At 41.7% G+C, this 24887-nt stretch overlaps 1 protein-coding gene across 1 annotated transcript in view; it reads right to left on the bottom strand.

The window, feature by feature from the left end:
• Nucleotides 1-8402, bottom strand: part of LOC311228505 (beta-1,3-galactosyl-O-glycosyl-glycoprotein beta-1,6-N-acetylglucosaminyltransferase-like) — a gene marked incomplete at both ends in the record, with an annotated part of 67759 nt that extends 59357 nt beyond the window's left edge. The window contains 2 exons of the mRNA XM_084314409.1: nt 6255-6348; nt 8101-8402. Coding sequence (XP_084170535.1) covers nt 6255-6348; nt 8101-8402 — 396 coding nt within the window. The remainder of the gene's footprint in view (nt 1-6254; nt 6349-8100) is intronic.
• Between the last annotated feature and the right edge of the window lie 16485 nt (nt 8403-24887).

Below are 24887 nucleotides of genomic sequence, written 5' to 3'. Positions count from 1 at the left end.
AAGCCATTCCACTCAACGGGTATGGACTGCTTTGGCCCGCTGCACATAAAGAAAGGAAGAGGAACCGAGAAGCGGTGGGGTATTGTATTCAAATGCATGACCACCAGAGCGATACACATCGAGCTTCTCCCGACCATGAGCACAGACTCATTCCTTATGGCCTTCCGAAGATTCACATCACGGAAAGGAAGACCGTCTACCCTATTGTCCGATCATGGGACAAACTTCAAAGGCGGCGAAAGAGAGCTGATAGAGAGCTTCCAAGCTATGGGCCCAGAACTTAAGACCCACCTCGCTCCAGCACAGGTTGATTTCCAATTCAACCCCCCAAACGCACCCCACTTCGGTGGCACTTGGGAACGAGAAGTGCGCTCCATAAAGACAGCCCTGTACGCAGTACTTGGGGCCCAGACTGTGGCGGAAGAAGTCCTACTGACAGTCCTCACGGAGATTGAGGGAGTACTTAACTCGAAGCCCCTCGGATATGTCTCCAGTGATGTGGCGGATATCGACCCAGTTACCCCCAACACACTCCTGATGGGGCGGCTAGATCCTGCATTACCCCAGACAATGTACCGGCCTGAAGAAGCGAACGGCCGACGAATGTGGAGGTACAGCCAAGTATTAGCCGACAAGTTTTGGAACAGTTTCCTACTGCACTACCTACCGTCTCTACAGACCCGCCAGAAGTGGGTAAAGGAGAGAGACAATTTGACAGAAGGAACAGTCGTCATGATTATTGATCAATCACTGCCCAGAGCTATGTGGCCGGCCGGCCGCGTAAGCAAAGTGATCACCGGTGCCGACGGCAAGGTCCGAGCAGCTGAAGTGCTCGTCCAGGGTCGCACTTACACCCGTCCCGTGGCGAGGCTCATAGAACTGCCTCGACTCCCAGACACAATCGATGATGACCATGACCCTACAACCCTATGACTTTGTGAAGTTGACTGACCCGTACAGCAAACCCTTATGTGTAAATAGACAACGCGATTAATCTGTCTCTGTTTAACTGATTAGGTCTGGGACCTATTCAGGGGGTGGCTGTTGTGAAGGGCCAGATTAAACCGAATATATATATTTATTTATATATATATATTTAATTGTATTTGTATATTCTCTAATATTCCCTGATATCCCTTGTATATTCCTTGTACAATATGCATTGAATATCCATTCTAGCCTACTGAACATCCCACAATAGTCTCCATTCTACTATTGGTCGAGACCTTGGTGCCAGGCTGCCATACCCCTCAGACCCAGTTCAAACGTACCGCTCCACATGTACGAACAAGTCCTAGTTCCGCGTAGGAATCTGGCTACCGCACCACTAATGGGACTATTTGTTCATAGTGCGTATATATACTGCGCTACTAAAGTAGGACTTTCTTTTCAGTCCAGTTTCTTACCCTCCAATAGAGTCACAGACGTAAAGCCTCCCCGCGACGCCACGTGTGGGAGTAAGGCCAAGTTCGCCTACCATCGGTATTGAGACATCGTGTATATTAATATTTGAATAGTCATATTTGGCACTATATCGTCGAGTTGGACGTAGTCTATTAAGCTAATAATAGTCTGTTAATATATAGTGCTTCGTGCGGTGAGAATACTACCGTAGTCCGTACCCCATCGTTTCGGGCAGAGAACTGGCTGCTTACCCAGGGTGGTTGACCCCATGTGAAGCTGCACCCGAGGAGCCCCAGAGCCGACGAGCGAGTGGACCTGTATACCGGATTATTCTACCGACGACAGCCCGCCTTCCCAGGCACGGATTATGCTTTGTATACTTTGATTATTCCATGGATAAAGACCCCCGACACTGCCGTGTGTTGGAACCCCCCCCCCCTGGAGAGGACGCAAGGTGAGGAGACGCTCTGCAAGACGAGGTCGCTTCACGTCTCTCCCCCGTGGACCGGAGAGAGCCGGCCCACAAAGAGTCCACCTGCTTTCATCTGTGGTCCAAGGATCGCCGGCGCATTGAACGGCACTACAGTGGGTTCACCTGGGATACCCTTGGCCGGACGAGGCAGCCGGATTCTACCCCCCCCCCCCCCTCCTACTCCTGTCGGCTTACAAGCGACCGGATTAACCCCCTCTAGTGTATCTAGTATATAATCATTAAAGTATCATTGCTGTTATTCCTTAACTATTCCAGGTCGTATATTTACCACCTGCGCCTTCAGAGATTGGACATTCTCTATTGATATACCGACGAATACTCTTTGCCATAAAAGTGCATACTATTTCAATTCATAAATGTAATTAAGTGATTAAGTGCTTGTTCTACACACCATCGCTGTGTAGAAATAAAGACCTGTTTCGACTTCGTACATTTGTGTTGGATCCGTTTCATCTACGTGAGAGTGTTTATGATAATATATTTATGCCGTGTACTGGGTGGCCGAATATTAAGTACAAAGGTAGTGGTAGTAAGTATCATATCTAGTAATACAGTCAGGGAATTGTACCCCTCAGTTACAATTATTATTAAATATCGTTGACCACAACTGAGGACACAAAAATGTAATTTACAAAAACCAGGATGAAATTTCTCTTCATGTATGTTGATATTGTTGACTAAAACAAGACGAGACAAAATAATTATAACTTTTCTTAATGCCCTCATCCCGAGTATTTTTAAACTGAATCCAACCGCACTTTGTTTTTACTCTGTCTATTCTATTTTTATTATTTGTATTACTGAATGAAACTGTAAACAGAAAGGCCTATTGGGATGCTAGATCCTAATGTGAAACACTGTGATTTACCTTGCTACCTCTCTATCTTTTTTTATGCTCGCTTATGCCTGTATTTTTTACTGTTGTGAAGCACTTTGAACTGCAACTTCTGTATGCAAATAAAGTTTTATTATTATTATTATTATTATTATTATTATTATTATTATTATTATTATTATTATTATTATTATTATTATTATTATTATTATTATTATTATTATTATTATTATTATTATTATTATTATTATTATTATTATTAGTTGTTTGATAGATAACCCCCCCCAAAGAAAATTCATTGCAGGGATTTGTAGCGTTGTTTTTATAATTTTTTTTGCATTACCGAAAATTGCCACCGTTGGATCTCACGTGAATCGATACACGGTAGTACCGATGTTTTTCGGTCGGTACCCTTAAAAGTACAGAATTCGGTAACCAACCCTAGTGTCTAGTGATTAACAGCACACCAGAGAAACTACTACTATATGAGGTGTAGGGCCAACAAAATGAGGTGTAGGGCCAACCAAATGAGGTGTAGGGCCAACAACATGAGGTGTAGGCAGTGATGTACCTGAACGCGTTCATGAACGCGTTCGTAATTTGGGCGAACGTGAACTGAACGTACTGATTATCCGCTAAATGAACATTATTGAGAACGCGTTCATTATCATCGCTGTATAACGGCGTTCAAACGTGCGTTCATTCTCAGCACTCTATTATAACGGCGTTCAAAGGTGTGCCAGATTTCATATGCATTTCAGCCGAAAACCCAGTTAAAACACACCGTAAACAGGCTACAAAAGTATGCGGAAAACCACCCGATCTGGCAACGCGCCTGTCACCCCCTGGCTACGTCATCAGACTCATCACAACAAACAGACCAGACCGGAACAGCGGAATCTGCAAGCAGATGCAGAGAGCAGCAGCAGCAGCAGGTCGAGAGCAGCACTCGCTCAGAGTCATACTCTACCTCTACGACGTCGGCGTATAAGCATTTAAAAGAGTTTAACGTTAAAGTCAGTACTGACTCAGACGGAAAAAATCTAACGTTTGTCCGTAAGCGTTGTCCACTCGGTTTGAAGAAGCAAGTCCGCACATCGACGCAAACCTTAAAGTTTAAACGGCACATTAAAGGATAACTCCACTATTTTGGGAAATTAGCTTATTTAACATCTTCCCTGGAGTTAGACAAGAAGATGCATACCTTTTTTGTCTCTGTGCGTGCATTTTAGCTTTGGGAATAGATGCTCCGTTAGCATAGCTTAGCTTCATCACTGGAAGTGAGGCAGGACAGTAGCCTTACAGTGCCTTACAGTGTATTGCAAGGTCTGACATTGACCAAACTTGATATGCATGACCTTGGTGGGCTCTAGGTCAACTCCTGAAAAGGGGGTCAATGTCAGACTTTGCAATCAAAAGTTAGGGGGCTAATAACCCTTGCCATAATTTCAGTGCGCCCCTAACTTTTGATTGCAAGGTCTGACATTGACCCCCTTTTCAGGAGTTGACCTAGAGCCCACCAAGGTCATGCATATCAAGTTTGGTCAATGTCAGACCTTGCAATACACTGTAAGGCACTGTAAGGCTACTGTCCTGCCTCACTTCCAGTGATGAAGCTAAGCTATGCTAACGGAGCATCTATTCCCAAAGCTAAAATGCACGCGCAGAGACAAAAAAGGTATGCATCTTCTTGTCTAACTCCAGGGAAGATGTTAAATAAGCTAATTTCCCAAAATAGTGGAGTTATCCTTTAAGAATAAGCAAACGTCCTGTTTTTGTTTTCATAATAAAGACAATTCAAGCAAAGTTTTTCCTCATGTTTTTGAAAATATACTGTAGAAATGAAAGCTGCAGCTGCTACTAGTGTGGACTGAATGGGCGACAGCAAAGCGTTATGGCAATGCATTGATTGATTGATTGATTGAAAACTTTATTAACAGATTGCAGAATGGGTACAATACAGTACAGCTCAATACACACAATTGTTAAGAGGATGCAGACCAGAGAAAGACTTTAGTCTTGTTTACATCAGGGTCCCCCATTTTCAATTCATCAGGACATATATGACAAATGAAAAATGCAAATGCCAGTATTCTGATTGCTGTCTGTGGTTCAATAATTTTTACAAATAATAGCTCGCAGCCAGCAACGTATTGAAAGAAGAACTATACAAAAAAAAAAAAAAAAAAAACTATAAACTATAAATTAGTTCTTTTTTGAAACCATGAACTTTAGTTAAAGTTTTTTAATTATGAACTATGAACTGAACTAGTTAATTTAAAAAATTGTGAACTGTGAACTGAACTAGTTCATGTAGAAAGTGAACTTTCCCAACACTGGGTGTAGGGCCAACTAAATGAGGTGTAGGGCCAACAAAATGAGGTGTAGGGCCAACAAAATGAGGTGTAGGGCCAACAACATGAGGTGTAGGGCCAACAAAATGAGGTGTAGGGCCAACAAAATGAGGTGTAAATGAGGTTCTAGTGACAGTTATTCTTTAAATCTTAAGTACACCTACGTTCTTGCCTCTAGTCCTTTTATTTTTGTAATTTTGCTTTAACTCTTTCTGCGCCATACCCGAGTATAGTCGGGTTTCGCCGCCAGCGGTTGAGCGCCAAAACCTGAGTATACTCTGGTTTTGATCCTTTGATCTTTTTCCTTTGATCCCCGTTCTATACACTCTGCCGTAGCTCCCTGGGCCTCCCTGGCTCATCTCTCTACGTTACAATTGCAATGACGATCGAATCCTGCCAGGTGGCAGTATTGCCTACATTTTTTACTGGAATAGTTTGGTGTGGAGACCAAAGGACTCCTCCCCTCAGAGGACAGAGCGACAGAGCGATCGCTCTGAGAGTTTATCGCTTTAAACCTATTTCCCTGTATACACGAGTATAGACATATACACGAATAATCGCGATGGCGATGGGATCACTGGGGATTATTCTTTTTGGAGTACCTTCTGGCTAAGGTAAGGTATATTCTATGTCTATTTTACCGAACCTGAAACATGTTTTTGTAACGATCACAGTGTCGTATATTACCGGACCTCAACCATGATTTTGGTAACGATACGAGTTTTGAGTTAAAATGACCCCCCCCCCCCCTTGATGATTTTGTGAAGACACATATGTACATGGTTTATACCTTTGATTTGGAAGTGTTTGGGGTTTCAGGCGATCAACCAGAACGATTTGGGCATAATGCATAACGCGTCATATCTCGCAATCTATGAAAAAATACTGGATTATTTTGGAAAGGGGCAATGTTTAGCATGTAATAGTGCACAAACTACAGTATGTAGCAATTCAATGGTTAGTCAGTGATGGACTATGAACAATGCATGTCAAATGAGCTATACTATTGTCTCCATAGCTATAATACAGAACATCATAACATAAGAACATAAACATCGCTAAAATGGTCAATAACGCTGGCGCCATTGAGTAAAGATGGGAAAAGACTTCTGTTGTCATTTGAATTAGTATTGAAATGTCTGTGTAGATATTGTAGATGTTTGTGTACCTTGTGGTGGACAAGCAGAGAAAAGGCTAGAGGGAAGTGTTCTTCTTCTTTGCTCAGAGGGAATCGCAGGTACTTCCTGCTGGTCCTGAACTCCCTGCAAAGGACACACGTCGTCATATTGCTGAGATACTACAGGTGCTGCATTATATTGACAGTACAGCATCAGTGGTGGCCTTAAGTATCTGTTCCCCAAGCTAATGTCACCACCAATGTTTTTCGCACGTGCTTCGCGTACGCTCGATGACAGGTGTCCCTTATTTATATTAGTGAAAGGTGGTAACCCTAGTCACCACTGTGACTGTTTCACGAGCTAATGTCACCACTGTGACTGTTTCACAAGCTAATGTCACCACTGTGACTGTTTCACAAGCTAATGTCACCACTGTGACTGTTTCACGAGCTAATGTCACCACTGTGACTGTTTCATGAGCTAATGTCACCACTGTGACTGTTTCACAAGCTAATGTCACCACTGTGACTGTTTCACAAGCTAATGTCACCACTGTGACTGTTTCACAAGCTAATGTCACCACTGTGACTGTTTCACGAGCTAATGTCACCACTGTGACTGTTTCACAAGCTAATGTAACCAGTGTGACTGTTTCACAAGCTAATGTCACCACTGTGACTGTTTCACAAGCTAATGTCACCACTGTGACTGTTTCACAAGCTAATGTAACCAGCGTGACTGTTTCACAAGCTAATGTCACCACTGTGACTGTTTCACAAGCTAATGTCACCACTGTGACTGTTACACAAGCTAATGTACAACATTTCATTTGGACTCTGGAGCTTCCTGAAGTATATTAAGTATAAACACTGAAACTACAACTTGATCGTTCTCTGGCCAAACCGGAGAGGAACCGACTGAATCCCCTGGGTTTGGATCAGTCTTCCCAATGGAGAGTGTGGAGCAGGTTATAACATGTAGTTAAATGTTTTTTTCTCCCAGTAGATAGTCTAATTACTTTTGGTAATGTAGTTTAGATAGTAGTACCTCTAAATAATCTTAACCTAACCATGTAAACATGTGCTGCTTGTCCTCTCCTTAAAACACACGGGCATCTCCTGCCCCGTCCACTAAACTGTTAATGTTTAAATGAACACGCCAACATTTGTCGAAATTAGCTTACCGTCTTCTCCAGAGAGAGACAATAAGATAGATACCAGTTTCCTCTCTGTGCGTTCAGTAGAAAGCTATCTGGCTGCACGTTAGCCTAGCTTAGCACAATGAATGGAAGCGGACAGTGCCGGTTAGCCTAGGCATTGTCCAACTGACACCTCTCCCGAAGGCTAACCGGCACTGTCCGCTTCCATTAATTGTGCTAAGCTAGGCTAACGTGCACCCAGATAGCTTTCTACTGAATCTTCTTGTCTCTCTCTCATTCCCCAAATGTTGGCATGTTCCTTTTACTGTCACATATCCTCCCTGCTGAGAATTTTTTTTATTCAATTCATTATTATGTACAGTAAAGCCAGTAGCTGAGCAGATTGGGTATTTTGATGGGTTGGGGTAATAAAAAATATGCTTTATTATTATTATTATTATTATTATTATTATTATTATTATTATTATTATTATTATTATTATTATTATTATTATTATTATTATTATTATTATTATTATTATTATTATTATTATTATTATTATTATTATTATTATTATTATTATTATTATTATTATTATTATTATTATTATAATGGGTTTTAGACAGATTCAGATGTAGAATATACTATATTACAGTTTATTTAAATGTTGGACAAATGTCTTTACGTTCAGGTCAGAGTCAAATGTTCAGGCCTGTGTGAAACTGTAACTGAAAGCTGTAAGGTAACAATATCACACCTGCAGTCCTGCGTGGCGTTGACATAATACTGGTCAGGTATCTGGACCCTCTTCATGAACACCTTGGTGTTGCACAGCAGCTTGGCCTTCTCCAAAGCCTCACCGTCTCCTCGCAGGATAGCAGGACAATCCGCCTCGTCCTCAGGACTCCCGTCAGACTCACTGTACTCAAGCTGGCTGGAACTGAAGTCGGGATCTAAACCCATGTGTGAATGGCCCATCCAAAGTATCACCAGGACGGAGCTGAGCAGGAGCCAGTAGAGGGCCCGGCCTGGCCTCAGCAGGCTTCTAATCCTGCCCATTTAGGAAGATGGATAAAGCTTGATGCTATAGTCACTCTGCTGCTGGAATTGGGCCTAAACACACTCAGTTTGGTGTCAGGATTTATTGGATTGATTACGCCAAAAAGACTGCTTGTGGCCACCGTTTCTGAGACCTGCAGTGGCTGGGAAGGGCTTGTAAAAGACTGCTTGGGGCCACCGTTTCTGAGAACTGAGGTGGCTGGGAAGGGCTTGTAAAAGACTGCTTGTGGCCACCGTTTCTGAGAACTGAGGTGGCTGGGAAGGGCTTGTAAAAGACTGCTTGTGGCCACCGTTTCTGAGAACTGAGGTGGCTGGGAAGGGCTTGTAGAAGACTGCTTGTGGCCACCGTTTCTGAGAACTGAGGTGGCTGGGAAGGGCTTGTAAAAGACTGCTTGTGGCCACCGTTTCTGAGACCTGCAGTGGCTGGGAAGGGCTTGTAAAAGACTGCAAATTCACACTTCACCGCATGCTTGGTCTCCAGTTCATAATCTCCAGGTCAACAGTTAAAATCCCTGTTGGAAACATTAGGAAACAAGGAAACAGGGAAGCTAATGTATTGTTCTCTTATGACAAGTGTCTGTAGAAACACAAGCAGCAACATGAATAGACTAGAGCAATGTGTGTTGAGGCTTGGTACATACAGTATCTCCTCCTCTGGGACCCAGGGGAATGCACCACCTTATTGTTGCTCCATGAATTATTGGCCCTGAGAAGGAGATCAAACAAAGATTATGAACACTATGAACACAGAGTCCTAATCATTAACCACATGCCCTTCCTCCTGAAAATACACAAATCCTTAATTAGTAAAACTTTGAACACCCCAATAAAGTAGTTACTTGATTACAATTCAATTCAAAGTATAAGGAGTCATTTTTAAGAAATGCACTTAAAAGAGAATACCACCCATTATACATTATACAAATAATTTATTAGTGTGGGATATTTGTGGATATCCTGATGAAGAATGTCTCAGTCAACCGAGGCTTGGATAATAACAAGGTTTATTAACCAAACAGATAGATTACATAGAGAGAATGGCTGAGGCTCTCGCCCCAGGTGATCAGCTGAAATTACCCAGGTAAGAAGCCTGGATAGATCTCAAGAGGAGATCTATATAGTTAACAGGAGGGGGTGTGGTCCCATTTGATAGGTCAGATGGGGGGGGGGTACAGGTAATGGGGACACAGGGGAGGGGAGTGTCTTATTCCACAGAGAGGGGGGGGGGGGCACAGGTAAAGGGAACACAGGGGAGGGGGATATATTTACATGAGGACATATTATACCACAATACTCACTTTTCTTTCTTATAATGTGGGTGAGATTAATGTATAATATACCAGGATTGTTTGGAACAGGTAAAAGTGGGGATAATAGTTTAAAATAGAATTATTTACATACATGATTAATAGAATTATTTACATACATGATTCATGACATGATCGACTGGACTGCGGTCTGTGTTATTTTGATATCAGAGATGTGGGAATAGATATCACCCTTTTCTTTTATTAATCGCTCAAAATTCCTATATCAATGAGTGGTCCTCATCTCTGATATCAAACAACAATTAACATAATCATTTGAAGCTATCGCTGTGCAAATATCTTGGCATACCTTCAGTCGTTCATGTCGTGACTCTGGGGAGCTAATGTGATCGTTGTGCATACAGGCATCGTAATAAACCAATTAAATACTGTGTGGTCAGATTGCACAGGGTGAAAAAACAAAATTGTGTGCATAATTAGGCTAATGTGTACAAAAACATTTTAACAACCGTTAACCTGGTGGTTAATAAAACTAACATGATTGATTATGGGAAACTGTTCAAAAATATATATATATATTTTTGCACGTTTTATGATGATTCTTGATGAAATTACTTAGGATCCAGTTGTATTTACCCTGAGTTTGAGTGTCACTTTCATCTGTGATTGCCTCAGTTTTGTTGGTCTTTACTTAGAATCAGGCAATTTTCTCCATTTCTTCTCTATAAATGAGGAGATAAAACGTCTTATGCATCGCTTCTGTATGTAATTCTATTGCATATACTATCAATGGTTCACCATACAGGTGCAAAACAACGTTACATGTCCTCTTCTATGAGAGAATAAAACAACTGATTCTTTCTTGTCTGACAATACAATTTTGTAACCTAAGTAATTCTAATGTGATGTAATGTGATCATGTGGTCACTTCTTCCTTCAGCAATACATTTTAGCTCATTATTATTATTAACCATTGTTAATGCTTTCTCATTGATTTCTTTTCATCACATCCCTAGTTCATCGTTTTGCAGATACATACAATTGTGTGAAAAGTTTCCTGCTTGTGAAGGTATTAATCTGAATGATGTTGCGTCGTTGTTGACAAGGTGTTCTCTGTCGGTCGTGTGGCAGGGCCAAACAGTAACACATAAAAATTAAATAAATACATACAATAGACATTACCTTAGTGGCTAATGTGTCAAAATAAAATTGAAAACCGTTAACCTAGTGGTTAATATAAAAGGTGATTATGATAATCGTTATGCATTGTTCTGTGGTCAAAACAAACTTGGTGTCTTGGAACAATCCAACTGGTTCTGCCCTGTTTAACAATACCATTTCGCAATGTGACTCTGTGATCATTTCTCATTGTCATTATAAAATTACAGTTCTTGTTTGTGAATCTGACAGTTGCTGTGAAGTGTTGATCATCTGTTCTCGGTCTGTCGTGTGGCAGGGCCAATACATACATAACAATGTGGACAATGTGTGTTCAGAAGTATCTTGTTCCACAGGTCTCTGATGATGTCTCTTCTTGACGATGCAGTCGGGAACATTCACTGGTCGTCGTTCATTCAGAGGGGGCCTACAGGAGGTCGCCGTCCGCTCCCTGTGTACCTTGTCAAGGGTCACCGGTAGCAGTCAACTATAGTGGTCTTTTCCTGCAGTCTATGTTGTTCTCCACCACCATCACATGTGTTGTGCTTGTTTCGCTGTCCTCTCCTCGTCAATGCGGTACCACTTGATGGAGGGCGAGGGCCCGCCGGTGTAGTGGCTAGTCAGTAGGACGCTCTCTCTCACACGGATGACAATCTTGTTGTGGGAATCCACCTTGATGGTCGGGGCTTTGGTTCCCATCTGCAGGTGATGGGTTTGGTCTGCAGTGCCGGGGTGGAGGCCGTCAAAGGTTGATCTCCTCTTCGTCAGTGTCTCCTTGGTCATTCTCCTTCGTGGTCCTCTGCTCCACTTTCTTGGGGATGTCTGTGGGCTGGGTTGGATGGTTCTCCCACGGTTGTTGTCGTCGCCTCTGGTTGTGTCCGCAGCTCCTTGGTTCAGGTCACGCGTCGTCTCACTCGTCCTGTCCTCTCACCAATTCGTGATCTGATGGTGATAAACACTGCCTTAGAAAACTCCTCACATAAATGATTCAACGCCTTTCTGCTAAAGTGGAAAATCATTTTGGGGTTAATTCAATTCATTGTAAATAAAATCACTTAATTGACAATAGGAAATGCAAGCCAATTGCATTAGCAGTGATTCCTTACGTCAAGAAGGTCACATTCACTACAATTTTATCAGATCTTGTGTCTAACTAGATCTTACAGCATTAGGCTTTAAATAAAATTTGTAAATGAATGGCCAAAGTCTTGAATCAGATAAAATAGCTCCTTGTCTTCATATTCTGATGGTCTTAAATTGAAGTTGATCTTACCTCAGGCCGCGTACGATGGTGTGCTTCTTCAAGATACTTACCTCGCCATGACTTCTCGGTTGTTCTTCACATCTCAGTGTGGCTCATCATAGCATAGCATGGGGAAAAAACATAAAATCTAGGTAGCCAGTTAATTTTGCAACATCATCATTTGTGTCTGATTTCATGTTTAACTAAGTGGTTCTCTGTTGGTCCACCAAGTCTGTGGTCAGAGTGTAGGCATACCCTGTGGGTTTCAAGTGCCCATCCAATGGTGTCTGCTATCGTCGTCTCTAGGTGTGGTCAGAGTCCTCTCTAGGCATTTGCATTGTTTTGTCTCCCAAGTGCCCACTCTGAAGAAATTTACATGTGGGTATTTGGATGCAGATTTGTTCCAAATGGTCAATCGATTGTCTCTCAGCTCTGCACTGTCTCTCGGTTGACATGCAAATTGTTGGATTTTCTGTCTTTTGTGATACAATTTGGGTGTAGTCATTCACTGTTTTGCATCTCGCCTCAGAGCCAGATCTGTAAATACAAACACATGTTAATTTTCCACTCTTTTCTAAGACCTGGGTTTGACTGTCTGTGTGCTCAACAAACATTAGCTAGATCTCATCCATCCCGTTCTTGGATGTAATGATAGTGTTATCATTTATCAATCATATCGCATATGTACACAAGCATCATATGAATGTGGACCCACACATTTTGAATCATGTTTAAAAATGTCTTACAATGGAAAGGGCTAGTTATCTTTCATTGGTTCTTTAGATAAACACATTAACTCAAGTGAATATAACCTAAACATCTTACTTTTAAACATGATCTATGTTGTTTGTGCCCTAGTTTTTTAACATTGAAAGCTTATAAAGTCTAATCTAACGCTGTTTATGTGGACTACAAGGTACGCCCACAGATGTATTATAATTCTGAAACAGACATTGTAATTAGCTTTATGTGACTTATAATGTGTAAATTAAAGCAACATAAACACTCAAGTGATCTGCGATAGTTGTAATTTGCTGTAACTGAGATGATAGTTGTGTATATGAACAGTTTCTACGTCAAATGACTCCCTTTTCTTGACTCCTTTTGTATCACAAAAAGTACTGAATTTGCAAATCTGGTATGTCATAAATGTATAGATGTAGCAGTACTGACTATCTGTCTGTCATGTATGTCATAATATGTTCTGATAAATTGAAAATGGGGGACACTGATGTAAACAAATCTGGTATTGAAAATGGGGGACCCTGATGTAAACAAGACTAAAGTCTCTCTCTGGTCTGCATCCCCTTAACAATTGTGTGTTGAGCTGTGCTGTATTGTACCCATTCTGCAATCTGTTAATAAAGTTTTCAATCAATCAATCAAAGCATCTATATATTTATGATTTTCATACTCACCGGGGAAAGCTGTTTTGTTGACGTTGGATCCGTTACGTGTCGTCAGCAACCCGCATCTCGCCACTACAACTCAACATTTTCCAATAGCAGCGCGCACATACATATACAAATAAAACATATACTACACGTGGATTTCACGCACCCTTGGCTTTGGGCACATTACACTTTACGTTCGCTTATGGATAGTTTAATATAAAATAATAACTTCACGGCACGCATAGCGTCACGTCATTGCTCCATGCGACGTTCGTGTGTTCTCATTCGCCTCGGAAATAACGCTTTGTAATTCAAACAGTATTTTTCCCACGAGCTCTCAATAGCCTGGAATTCCTATACCAGCGTTTTGTTACCGAATGAACGCGCCTGTGCATATGTGAAACGTAAACAAACTGAAACGATAAAACTATACTTCCCCAAATGGCCGTTCCCGTGGGCCGGTGTTCTGCGGAATCCGGAAATTACTATCCTAGTTTGTTCCCGTGAACTGCACTTCAATGTTATTCTTTGTATAACGGTAACTCGTCTCTCAATGCTCGTCGCGCTATCCGCAGCCGGTTCTTGACTCAATAAAGCAACGCGACGGGTCCTATAATACTTGTGCACATACAAACGAGACTTAAAACAGACAAACAAACATTAATACATATAAGTTAACGTGTGTGTATATCTGACTGTATTGGATCGCTGTACGTTTAGTCGACCAACATCTGTTGCGACAAGGCATTCATACCCTTGATATATAACTACACATCGTTATTAAAATCATAACGACCGAACCTGACTTCGAAATTTACCAGCGATATATTAGATTATATATACCTTTTAATCATACTCTCGGCCTCTTAACCCGCGACTAACGTCCTGTTTAATGTACTTTCCGCGACTGATGTCCCGTTTAATGTACATTTACGTACTCCCGGGACATCGCGTAATCATGTACTAACTAGGACATCGCGTGATCATCTTCCCGCTATCTGTATTGATCAATTGGTTAATTTAATCAAAAATACATCGTTTTCAGGAAATGGAAGAGATTGTGAGCTTAGTTTGAGGTTGAAACAATGAATATTATGACGCTACTCTGGTAATTTCTAATTATGATTCTATCAGCTTCTCGGTCCTACTTCCCGCCTCTTTGCAAAGGAATCACAGAACGTTTTTAACAGAGTAGCGTTTTCCAAGGATATCACATCATAATAAGCTCACGTATCTATTTTGTTGCCTATATTTTTTGTCTGCATCAGCTAGACTAGGGGTAGCAATCCAACAACCTGTGTGCCTTAGCTTTTGGTCGGCTCCGACTAGACCAGGAATAGCACTTCAACCTTTGTGCCTAAACTTTTTGGGACTAGCACATATAACCCATCCTTTCAGAACCTCCTGATAAGGACCCAGGTGCACGCGCGCCCTGGTAACGATTCTCAATACAGATCAGATATATTAATGCACATTATTCTACTCAGCCATGATCTCAATATTGGACAACATTCTGTAATATTCACCTGGCACAGAGAAAAGCGGGAAGGTTTCAATTCCTTTCCATACATTTTTGGTCGACCATCCTATTATACTCACTTTTCTCTGTATAGTTGAATGATACAGCACGCCGGGAGGACGCAAAAAGTCCGTCACAAGTTCGTAGACGCCAATTGTGGGATATTTGTGGATATCCTGATGAAGAATGTCTCAGTCAACCGAGGCTTGGATAATAACAAGGTTTATTAACCAAACAGATAGATTACATAGAGAGAATGGCTGAGGCTCTCGCCCCAGGTGATCAGCTGAAATTACCCAGGTAAGAAGCCTGGATAGATCTCAAGAGGAGATCTATATAGTTAACAGGAGGGGGTGTGGTCCCATTTGATAGGTCAGATGGGGGGGGGGGGTACAGGTAATGGGGACACAGGGGAGGGGAGTGTCTTATTCCACAGAGAGGGGGGGGGGGGGGCACAGGTAAAGGGAACACAGGGGAGGGGGATATATTTACATGAGGACATATTATACCACATTAGGAATAACCAATGTACAGATAGTACCATCTAATTTGCAAGGGGGTCCTCAATGACAATTATACAATAAGCACAATTATACAAAAAAAGATAATTAGACAATACAAGGTTACACTGCTAGAAACGAGGATACGAGGATACGCTTCCAGAGTTCTGACTCGACAATCCAATGGACTCCGGTTGTGAAGCTACCAGCGAAAGACAACAAACCCCACCAGCTAATTGACACTGTTGGTAATGAAAATGCCCTCTGGAATAGGCATGGGGCAAAGCCGAAAAATAAATCTATCCCTGGCAGAATTACGATGCCTGAAACAGCAAATATCAAGCGCCCAGAAATAAACTCAGCAACTGGCTGGCCCTCTTTATCAACAAGCCAACCAGATAAAATGGCTGAATGGCTGAATGAATGAATGGCTGAATGAATGAATGAATGAATGAATGAATGAATGAATGAATGAATGAATGAATGAATGAATGAATGAATGAATGAATGAATGAATGAATGAATGAATGAATGAATGAAAACTTAACAGATTGCAGAATGGGTACAATACAGTACGTTTGTCTTGTTTACATCAGGGTCCCCCATTTTCAATTCATAGTGACATTTATGACACACCATGACATTTATGGCATAGGGACATACATGACATACAGGTATATAGTACTGTTACATTTGTGACATATATGATATGAAATATACAGTACTGTTACATAGATCCTGACAGAGTATGATGGGGAAGAGACTGTACATTAGGAGGGGGTGGGTGGGTGGGAGAGAAATATACATACGGTGGGGAGAGAATATACATACGGTGGGGAGGATACTGTACATTAGGAGGGGGTGGGTGGGAGAGAAATATACATACGGTGGGGAGAGAATATATACATACGGTGGGGAGGAGACTGTCTATTAGGAGGGGGTGGGGGGGTTTGGACATTTACGGTGGCCAGTTTCGAATTGCAGCCTCCCGTAGGTGCTCTTTTAGGGCGTGTTCACACCTGAAAGTCCGCGGATAGTCCAGACTAGGGCTGGACGTTATTGTAAAAAATTTATATCACGGTATAATTTTAAGCATAGACGGTAACGGTATATATCACGGTATATTAATTTATATAAAAAAATAAATTATTCTTCTGAAGGGGTAGAAAAAGAAAGCAATACGCTTGGACCAGCACTCACAGATTTTGGTATATTTAATGGCAGCCTGAAACAAACATGTTTCGGAACAATTATGTTCCTTCCTCAGTGTTGATGGCTAGCAAATGTTCTCACCGACAATATTGTTTTTATACCAAGAAAAGCAGGAAGTGACATCATCCACAGGTGTGTTGAGAATTGCTATAAGGTCTAATTTGACCCAGGAAGTACTTTGATGTCAAGAGTCCATTCTTAAGTCGAAATTACCTAAATATACAAATAAAAAATGTAGATCTAAATGTAGATAATAGATACATAAACATACAATTGTTATACTAGAAACAAAACCAAAATTAACATCTAGTATGTATGGCTAGATAGGTACATTCTAATGCCTTATTCATTTTGACACAGTGTATTGCACTACCAAAGCTAACTAGCATGTCACACATGCGCTGTAAATAACTATGTACAGATACCGAGATGTCACTCCATGTTACCTGCTATCTGTTACTGCACAATGTTGTTTCTTCTTTTGATTCTATTATATGTACCACTGTATTGCACATTGTTGCGGGCAAGACCACCCGCATTTCATTGTATACCTGTATGCCGTGACAATTAAAACTCTTGACTTGACTTGATTTTAAATATAAACAATAAACATTAAACAAGAACCCTAGGGTAAATAAGTCCGCCCTTTGGCGTACAGTCAAACTCTTTTTTTGAGCCTCGTAATAAAGAGGAAAACCGATGAAAAAACTAAAGTCAAAATTACCACAATATACAGATGGTAAATATAGATATAAGATTAAAATTAAAATTGTTGTTATACTGGAAACAAAAAACATAAATCAAAATAGCAATAACATCTAGTATGTATGGCTAGATAGATACACTCTAATGCCTTATTCATTTTATATAAATAAACCATAAACAATAAAAAGTAAACAAGAAACCCTTCTTCTGAAGGGGTAAAACACTGCTATGGCAGCTGTTATTCTGTTACAGCTGCTGAGCTATACTATAGCTAATGTCCATCAATATCTTCCTTTTTAATTAAATAGGTTCAAGAATCGAATCAGGATTGTTAGCAGAGAGAGAGAGGGAGAGAGAGGGAGGGAGGAGGCTGCTACTGGAGCCAGCTAACGTTAGCTTGCTGATGCTACTAGTAGATCGACATGCTGCTGGTGGACTGGGGCCGGCTAACGTTAGCTTGCTGATGCTACTACTACTTCGACATGCTGCTGGTGGACTGGGGCCAGCTAACATTAGCTTGCTGATGCTACTAGTAGATCGACATGCTGCTAGTGGACTGGGGCCGGCTAACGTTAGCTTGCTGATGCTACTAGTAGATCGACATGCTGCTAGTGGACTGGGGCCGGCTAACGTTAGCTTGCTGATGCTACTACTACTTCGACATGCTGCTGGTGGACTGGGGCCAGCTAACATTATCTTGCTGATGCTACTGGTAGATCGACATGCTGCTGGTGGACTGGAGCCAGCTAACGTTGGCTTGCTGATGCTACTAGTAGATCGACATGCTGCTAGTGGACTGGGGCCAACTAACGTTGGCTTGCTGAGGCTACTACTACATCGACAGTTAACATTACATAAGGTTTTAGCGCGACGTGGGCATTCCAGAATGGCGAGGATGCAAAGCATGTTAGACCATTGGACTTGTCGCAGAGTTTACATTACACCCCTTCCTGACAGGCAGCGATGCGAGCGAAGTTGTCACACAGCCTTCAAACGCAGCGCGGAAGAGCTAGTTTGCTTGTGTTTATTATGAAATGACAATTGCGTGTTGACACGCCCACTGCGCGAAGCCTCTGTGCTCCTAAATAACTTTTTCCAGTTCGCACATATCTATTATCTATGACTAATTCTATCTATTTTTAGGGGCAAATGCGAGTGAAATAGTCGCGCTGTGGTTACATGACGTCATTGCTATTTTAGAGCTGCTCTACCGGTTACAAGGTATAGTCAAAATCCATACCGTAGCGCAAATTCATACCGTTTATACCGTATACCGTTTATACCGTCCACCCCTAGTCTGGTGGACCAAATGTGAAAATGATACATTGTTTGATTTTGGTCTGCGTTCACACTACCCTTTTTGGTGCGGATCTAATTTGTAAACAAAGGACATACAGTCGCCAAGTCGTTCATCTATTGGACTCTATAGCACTCACAAATGTAAACAGTTGCCGACAGCGCGGGCGGCTACGTGGCGTAGTGGGCAAGGCGCTCACCACGAATGCAGAGATGCTGGGACCGCCTGTTCGATCCCAGCGCTCCACATTGCTTTCAGTTTAGCTGGTCGTCCATACTAATACACATTGGCCGTATTAGGGGGTGGGAAACTGATGGGTGGGGATCGGGCGGTGTGGACAGCGACTCCTACAGGTCGGTTGGTGCGCCTGCGCAGTAGAATCAGGAAGTGTCGGGGGCAGCGTGAGCCACTGAGAGATCGAGCTGCGCAGGTGAAAAGATGCGACTGCTGTTACCTCAAGTACCGGAGGGGACTTGTGCTATGTATGACTTAGTCCACATTGCAGCCGGCTTGTGGGAGGCAAGAAACAGCGTTTGTGACAGGGGAGGGTTGAAATTGGATGATACGAAATTGGGATGGGAGAAAATATAGAAAATGGGAGAAAAAGTGGATAAAAAAAAAAAAAACAGTTGCCGACAGCGCAATGAGAGAGATACTGTCATTACGAGCGCGGCGAAAGTCGACTAGAGAGTAGAGAGAGAGAGCGAGAGAGAGAGAGCGAGAGAGAGAGAGAGAGAGAGAGAGAGAGAGAGAGAGAGAGAGAGAGAGAGAGAGAGAGAGAGAGAGAGAGAGACTGTCCGCGCGCCTGTCATTCATTTGAGTTGGGTCACGCGCAAGCTGTCACTTGGGCTGTCAAGTTGGGTCGCGCGCCAGCCGCCACTAGGCGCCTGTCACTCATTTGATCTAGATTAGGTACTATATAAAGTCCGATCGCGTTCACACCAACAGCAAACGCACCATGGTCCACTTTGAAACGAACCAAGGCCCAACTTTTCAAGAGGACCATGGTTCGGTTGTTTGATCCTCAAAATTGTTCGGATTGTGTTCACACCTGTACAAACGAAACAGACTATTGATCTAAAGGGACCATGGTCCACTTAAAGTGGACCAAACAGGGTAGGTGTGAACGCGCCCTTAGAGCGGTTTTGAATGTGGGTAGGGATTCAAATTCCTTTACAGCTTTGGGTAGGGCGTTCCACATTGATGTGGCATAATTGCGAAACATATTTAGTCCCTTGTTTGAGCCGAATCTGGGTTTAACATGATTTGTTGAGCTTCCTCTGGTGTTGTGGTCGTGGTATTCACTGACCTTTGGGAAGTATTTTGACATGTACATGGGTACCTTAGTCGTATAGTGTATCTTGTAGACCAGGCCCATTGCAAGTTGCTGTACTCTGTCGTCTACTCTAAGCCATCCTAGCAGTGGAGGTTTCTCTATGACAACACGTGAAACACAAATTCACTCATATTCATAATTATTATTAATTTACATATATATATATATATATATATATATATATATATATATATATATATATTTTTTAATTATTATTATTATCTTTTTTTTATTAGAAATGTTTTCCTCTGCACGGGTGAGTATCGATCTCACCCTCGGTACAATTGTTCTATCTGGGGTCCTATCGAATGTAGCTTGGGTAAATGTGGGGGGGGAAATGTATTTATGTTTTTATTAGTGCTGTCAAACGATTAAAATATTTAACTCGATTAATCGCATGATTGTCCATAGTTAACTCGCGATTAATCGCAAATTAATCGCATTTTTATTTTTTGTTTTACCTAAAACAGATCTTTTTCAAGTTCCAAGTTTTAATACTCTTATCAACATGCGAGTCAACAAATGCTTGCTTTGTGCAGGCATTTAACACAAAAGGATGACCCTCATGCATTGCAAATTTGCATCAAATTCAAAACAGAGTGATGAACAAAATAACTTAAAAGAAAATAATAATTTAAAACAATGAATAAAGTGTGCATGAAATAATAGGGGAAAGAAAACGTTAGGAACTTGTTACATTCACACACACAAGGGCTGATTAATCACACACCCCCCTCTCTCCCTCACACACACACTCACCCAACTCTTTTTCTCTTTTGCCCCTTCCTCATCTCTCTCATCCCCCTCTCTCTCTATATCTCACACACACACACACACACACACACACACACACACACACACACACACACACACACACACACACACACACACACACACACACACACACACACACACACACACTTCAGAAACAAACATAGTATCAATGAGAGCAACAATAATACACCTGAGTGAAGTCTAGTAATTTTTTTTTTTTTTTTTTTTTTTTTTTTTTTAGTTAATCTTGAGTTAAAAAAATTAGTGGCATTAATAGAATCGGGAGTTAACGCGATATTAACGCGATATATTTGACAGCCTTAGTTTTTATATGTTCCTTTTTATTTCATTATATGCTATGCTATTGTATATATATCATCACAATCTCAGGTTCTAGATATAGAAGTATGGGAGATGGCGCCCCAGACATAGAGGCACTACGTCCTGGATTGCACAGGGGAGATACATTACGAGGAATATGGGGCTGATTAAAATAGTATCGTGGAATATAGACGGATGTCATCATCCCATGTGAGGTGATCAGGAAAATAGGGAATAGCAACGTAATCATAGGGGGGGACTTCAACCTGGTTGGAAACACCTTGCTGGACAAATCATATCAACCCAGGACCGCTGACAACGCAGGGAGACTGGCGGTTGGTGTACTGGTAGAGGAATTGGGTCTAGTGGATATTTGGAGGGTTATGAACCCACAGGAAAGAGACTACACGTTTTACTCTCACCTGCATTCCTCATACTCTAGAATAGACTATTTCCTGATCTCTAGCGCACTGGTAGAACAAGTAGCAGATACTGGGATAGGGAGCATTGTAATATCTGACCATGCTCCGGTTGATTTAGTGATCACATCCATGGAGGAAGGGCAACGATCTCTGAGATGGCGATTCAATAACCTGATGTTAAATGATGAAGGGTCGTGTGCATACATTAGAACTATATTTAAGGAATTCTGGGAACTTAATGAAGGGTCAATAGATGATAGTGGCATAATGTGGGACACATGTAAAGTTTACATGAGAGGGCGACTCATACAATACAGTGCAATACTAAAAAGGGCAGAGAAACAAAAAATGACAGCATTGGACGAGGAAATTAAAACACTCTCGAAACAGCACAGTCAGAGACCAGACCCAGAAACGTTGAGAAACCTAAACAAATCCAAATATGAATTGAACAACATATATCAAAAGAAGGCAGAATATGCGTTATTTAGGACCAACCAAAGATACTATGAACAGGGGAGAGAGCGGGTAAAATACTAACGAATCGGGTTAAACAAATGCAAAATCAAAATATTATATCCTCAATTCGTAATAAAAGGATGACAAAATTATTACAGACAAAAAGGAAATTAATAATGTTTTCAGGTGCTTTTACCAGGATTTATATACCCCACAGACGGCGGTGGATCAGGTAAAACTGGACGCGTTCTTCGACAAAATTGAATTACCGTCGTTATCGAAACAACAAGTAAAATCAATGGAGGGGGGGGGTCTCGATAGAAGAAATACATGCGGCAATCAACAGCCTTAAATTGGGTAAAGCACCAGGAGACGATGGGTTTACTCCCGATTTCTACAAACAATTCAGTGATATAATCGCTCCGAGACTATTGAAAGTATATCAAGATTCACTGTTAAAAGGGGGATTGCCCACTAGCTTGAGATCGGCCACTATTACGTTACTACAGAAAAAGGGCAAAGACCCTCAATACTGTGGAAACTATAGGCCTATATCCCTGAGCAATTTGGAAGAAAAAGTATTTGCAAAGATACTAGCGAATAGAATAGAAGATGTACTACCAACTTTGGTGCACTCAGATCAAGTGGGTTTTGTGAAGGCGAGAAACTCAGCTGATAATATCCGCAGACTCCAACACATAATGTGGAAGGTTAGGGATGATACAGAACCTACAGTGGCCTTCTCATTGGACGCCGAAAAGGCCTTTGATAAGGTGGAATTTGCATTCTTATTTCACACGCTAGAGCGCTTCGGGTTCGGACCATCATTTACTGGGTGGGTAAAGTTGTTATACACAAATCCGATGGCCTCAGTCTTGACCAACGGGATCGTATCCTCGCTCTTTAATCTAGGGCGGGGGACGAGGCAAGGTTCTCCGCTTTCTCCCCAAATGTTTGCGCTCTTCCTCGAACCACTTGCTATCGCACTAAGGACTAATCAAGACATCAAAGGGGTAATAGCGGGGCAGGTGGAACATAAATTATTTTTATATGCGGACGATATCTTATTGGTATCCAGCAATCCCCAAACAGCAGCTGGGGTCATTGGAACTATTATCGAGTCCTACTCCGAAATATCTGGATACACAATCAACTGGAGCAAGTCAGAAGCAATGCCTCTCTCTAAATGTTGTACCCCTGCTATCAGGAGGGGCTGGCAGTACAGATGGATGCCATCAGGGTTGATATACCTAGGAATAAAGCTGATCCCAGGTCTGAAAGAGATAGTGCAAGCCAATATTGCCCCTATAATCGAACACATTAGTGCTCTGACCCAGAATTGGGCCAAGATGAATATGTCCCTCCTGGGGAAGATAAACTTAGTAAAAATGATATTGGCTCCCAAATTAAATGATATCCTATATATGCTGCCGCTGACTCTCCCGACCCAGTTACTCAAACAGTATGACAAAGTCATTAATGTATATCTGTGGGGGGGGCAAAAGGCAGCTATTTGGACGGGCCAAAATGTATTCAGCAAAGGAAAATGGCGGCTTATCCCTGCCTAAACTAGACTGGTATCACTATGCATTCTCGCTCTCCCAGCTCTCCAAATTGAATCACTCGACTGAGGAGGCACCTGCTTGGGTCAAGATGGAGGAGGAAATGTTATATCCCTCATCTCTGGAATCCTTCCTGACACAATCAGACAGACCTATACCTTTTAAGAACCCTCTAATGGCATTTGTCAGGGAAACTTGGTATCAGTCGCACAGGCTGACTGGTGATAGCCCATATTTAACTACAAGAGCCTCTATATGGTATAATAAAAAACTAAAGATTGGTAAGAAATCAGTCATATGGGACGACTGGATTAAAAGGGGGATACATGTACTAGGTGATATAGCCGGGGAAGATGGGGTTTTACCTTTTGAGGATATTAAAGAGGATTTTGGTATAGATAATAAAAACGTCTATAAATTCCTACAGATTAGACATTGTATATCGTCATCAATGGGAGGGCCAAAGTGTGGCCCGATTACTGCAATTCAAGAAATATTTTATAAAGGATGGCGTAGGAAAGGCGGTGCGTCAAGATTCTATGATGTTATAAGAGAATACAATGCACCCAAGTTGGCGGGTCTGAGGCTGAGCTGGGAGAACGATGTACGTGAGGATATTACTGAGGAAATGTGGGAGAAGCTGGTGTCCAAATGGGGTAAATTCTCTCGGGAGGCACAATCACAACTTATCTTTTACAAAGTGTTGAACAGAAGCTATTGGACGCCTAGTAAACTGGCCAGACTAAAATTAAGGGACAGTGACATCTGCTGGAGATGTGAGAAGGAGACAGGCACTTTACTATGCTATACGAATGTGAGAAGGTCCGGAAAATGTGGGATCAAATTGTGATATTCCTAAGTAAGGTTCTGAATGTGAAGATAAATAACTCCCCAATGGCATGTGTTTTGGGTATAGTACCGAAAGGGATTAAACTGCCTAAATACCGGGGAATGTGGTATAGAATGGCCATGATATCAGGATGTAGAATTGCATTACGACATTGGAAATCACCCGTTGATATTACTTTTAAAGAATGGATGGAACTAATGTTCCGGACAGCATCATATGAAAGGGTGACATATAGAGTCGCAGGGAGAGAGGATATCTTCGCTGAGGTATGGGACAGTTTTCTACACCTGACTGAACGGTCTGGGGACAAATGATTAAGATGGGATTACAATGGTATCAAGGATGGATGTGAAAAAGGGGATCTGATCTGATGGTACTTTATATTGTATTATGTATGTATATGCATAGATTTTATGTCCGGATGGTGTATCTATGGAATGGCCACCGTCTCTATCACACTCTCAT

This window comes from Notolepis coatsorum (genome assembly GCF_963971535.1).
Source record: "Notolepis coatsorum genome assembly, chromosome: 5".
Lineage (NCBI taxonomy): Eukaryota > Metazoa > Chordata > Actinopteri > Aulopiformes > Paralepididae > Notolepis > Notolepis coatsorum.
The sequence above is the reverse complement of the archived record's forward strand: the minus strand, read 5'-3'. Positions and strand labels throughout refer to the sequence as shown.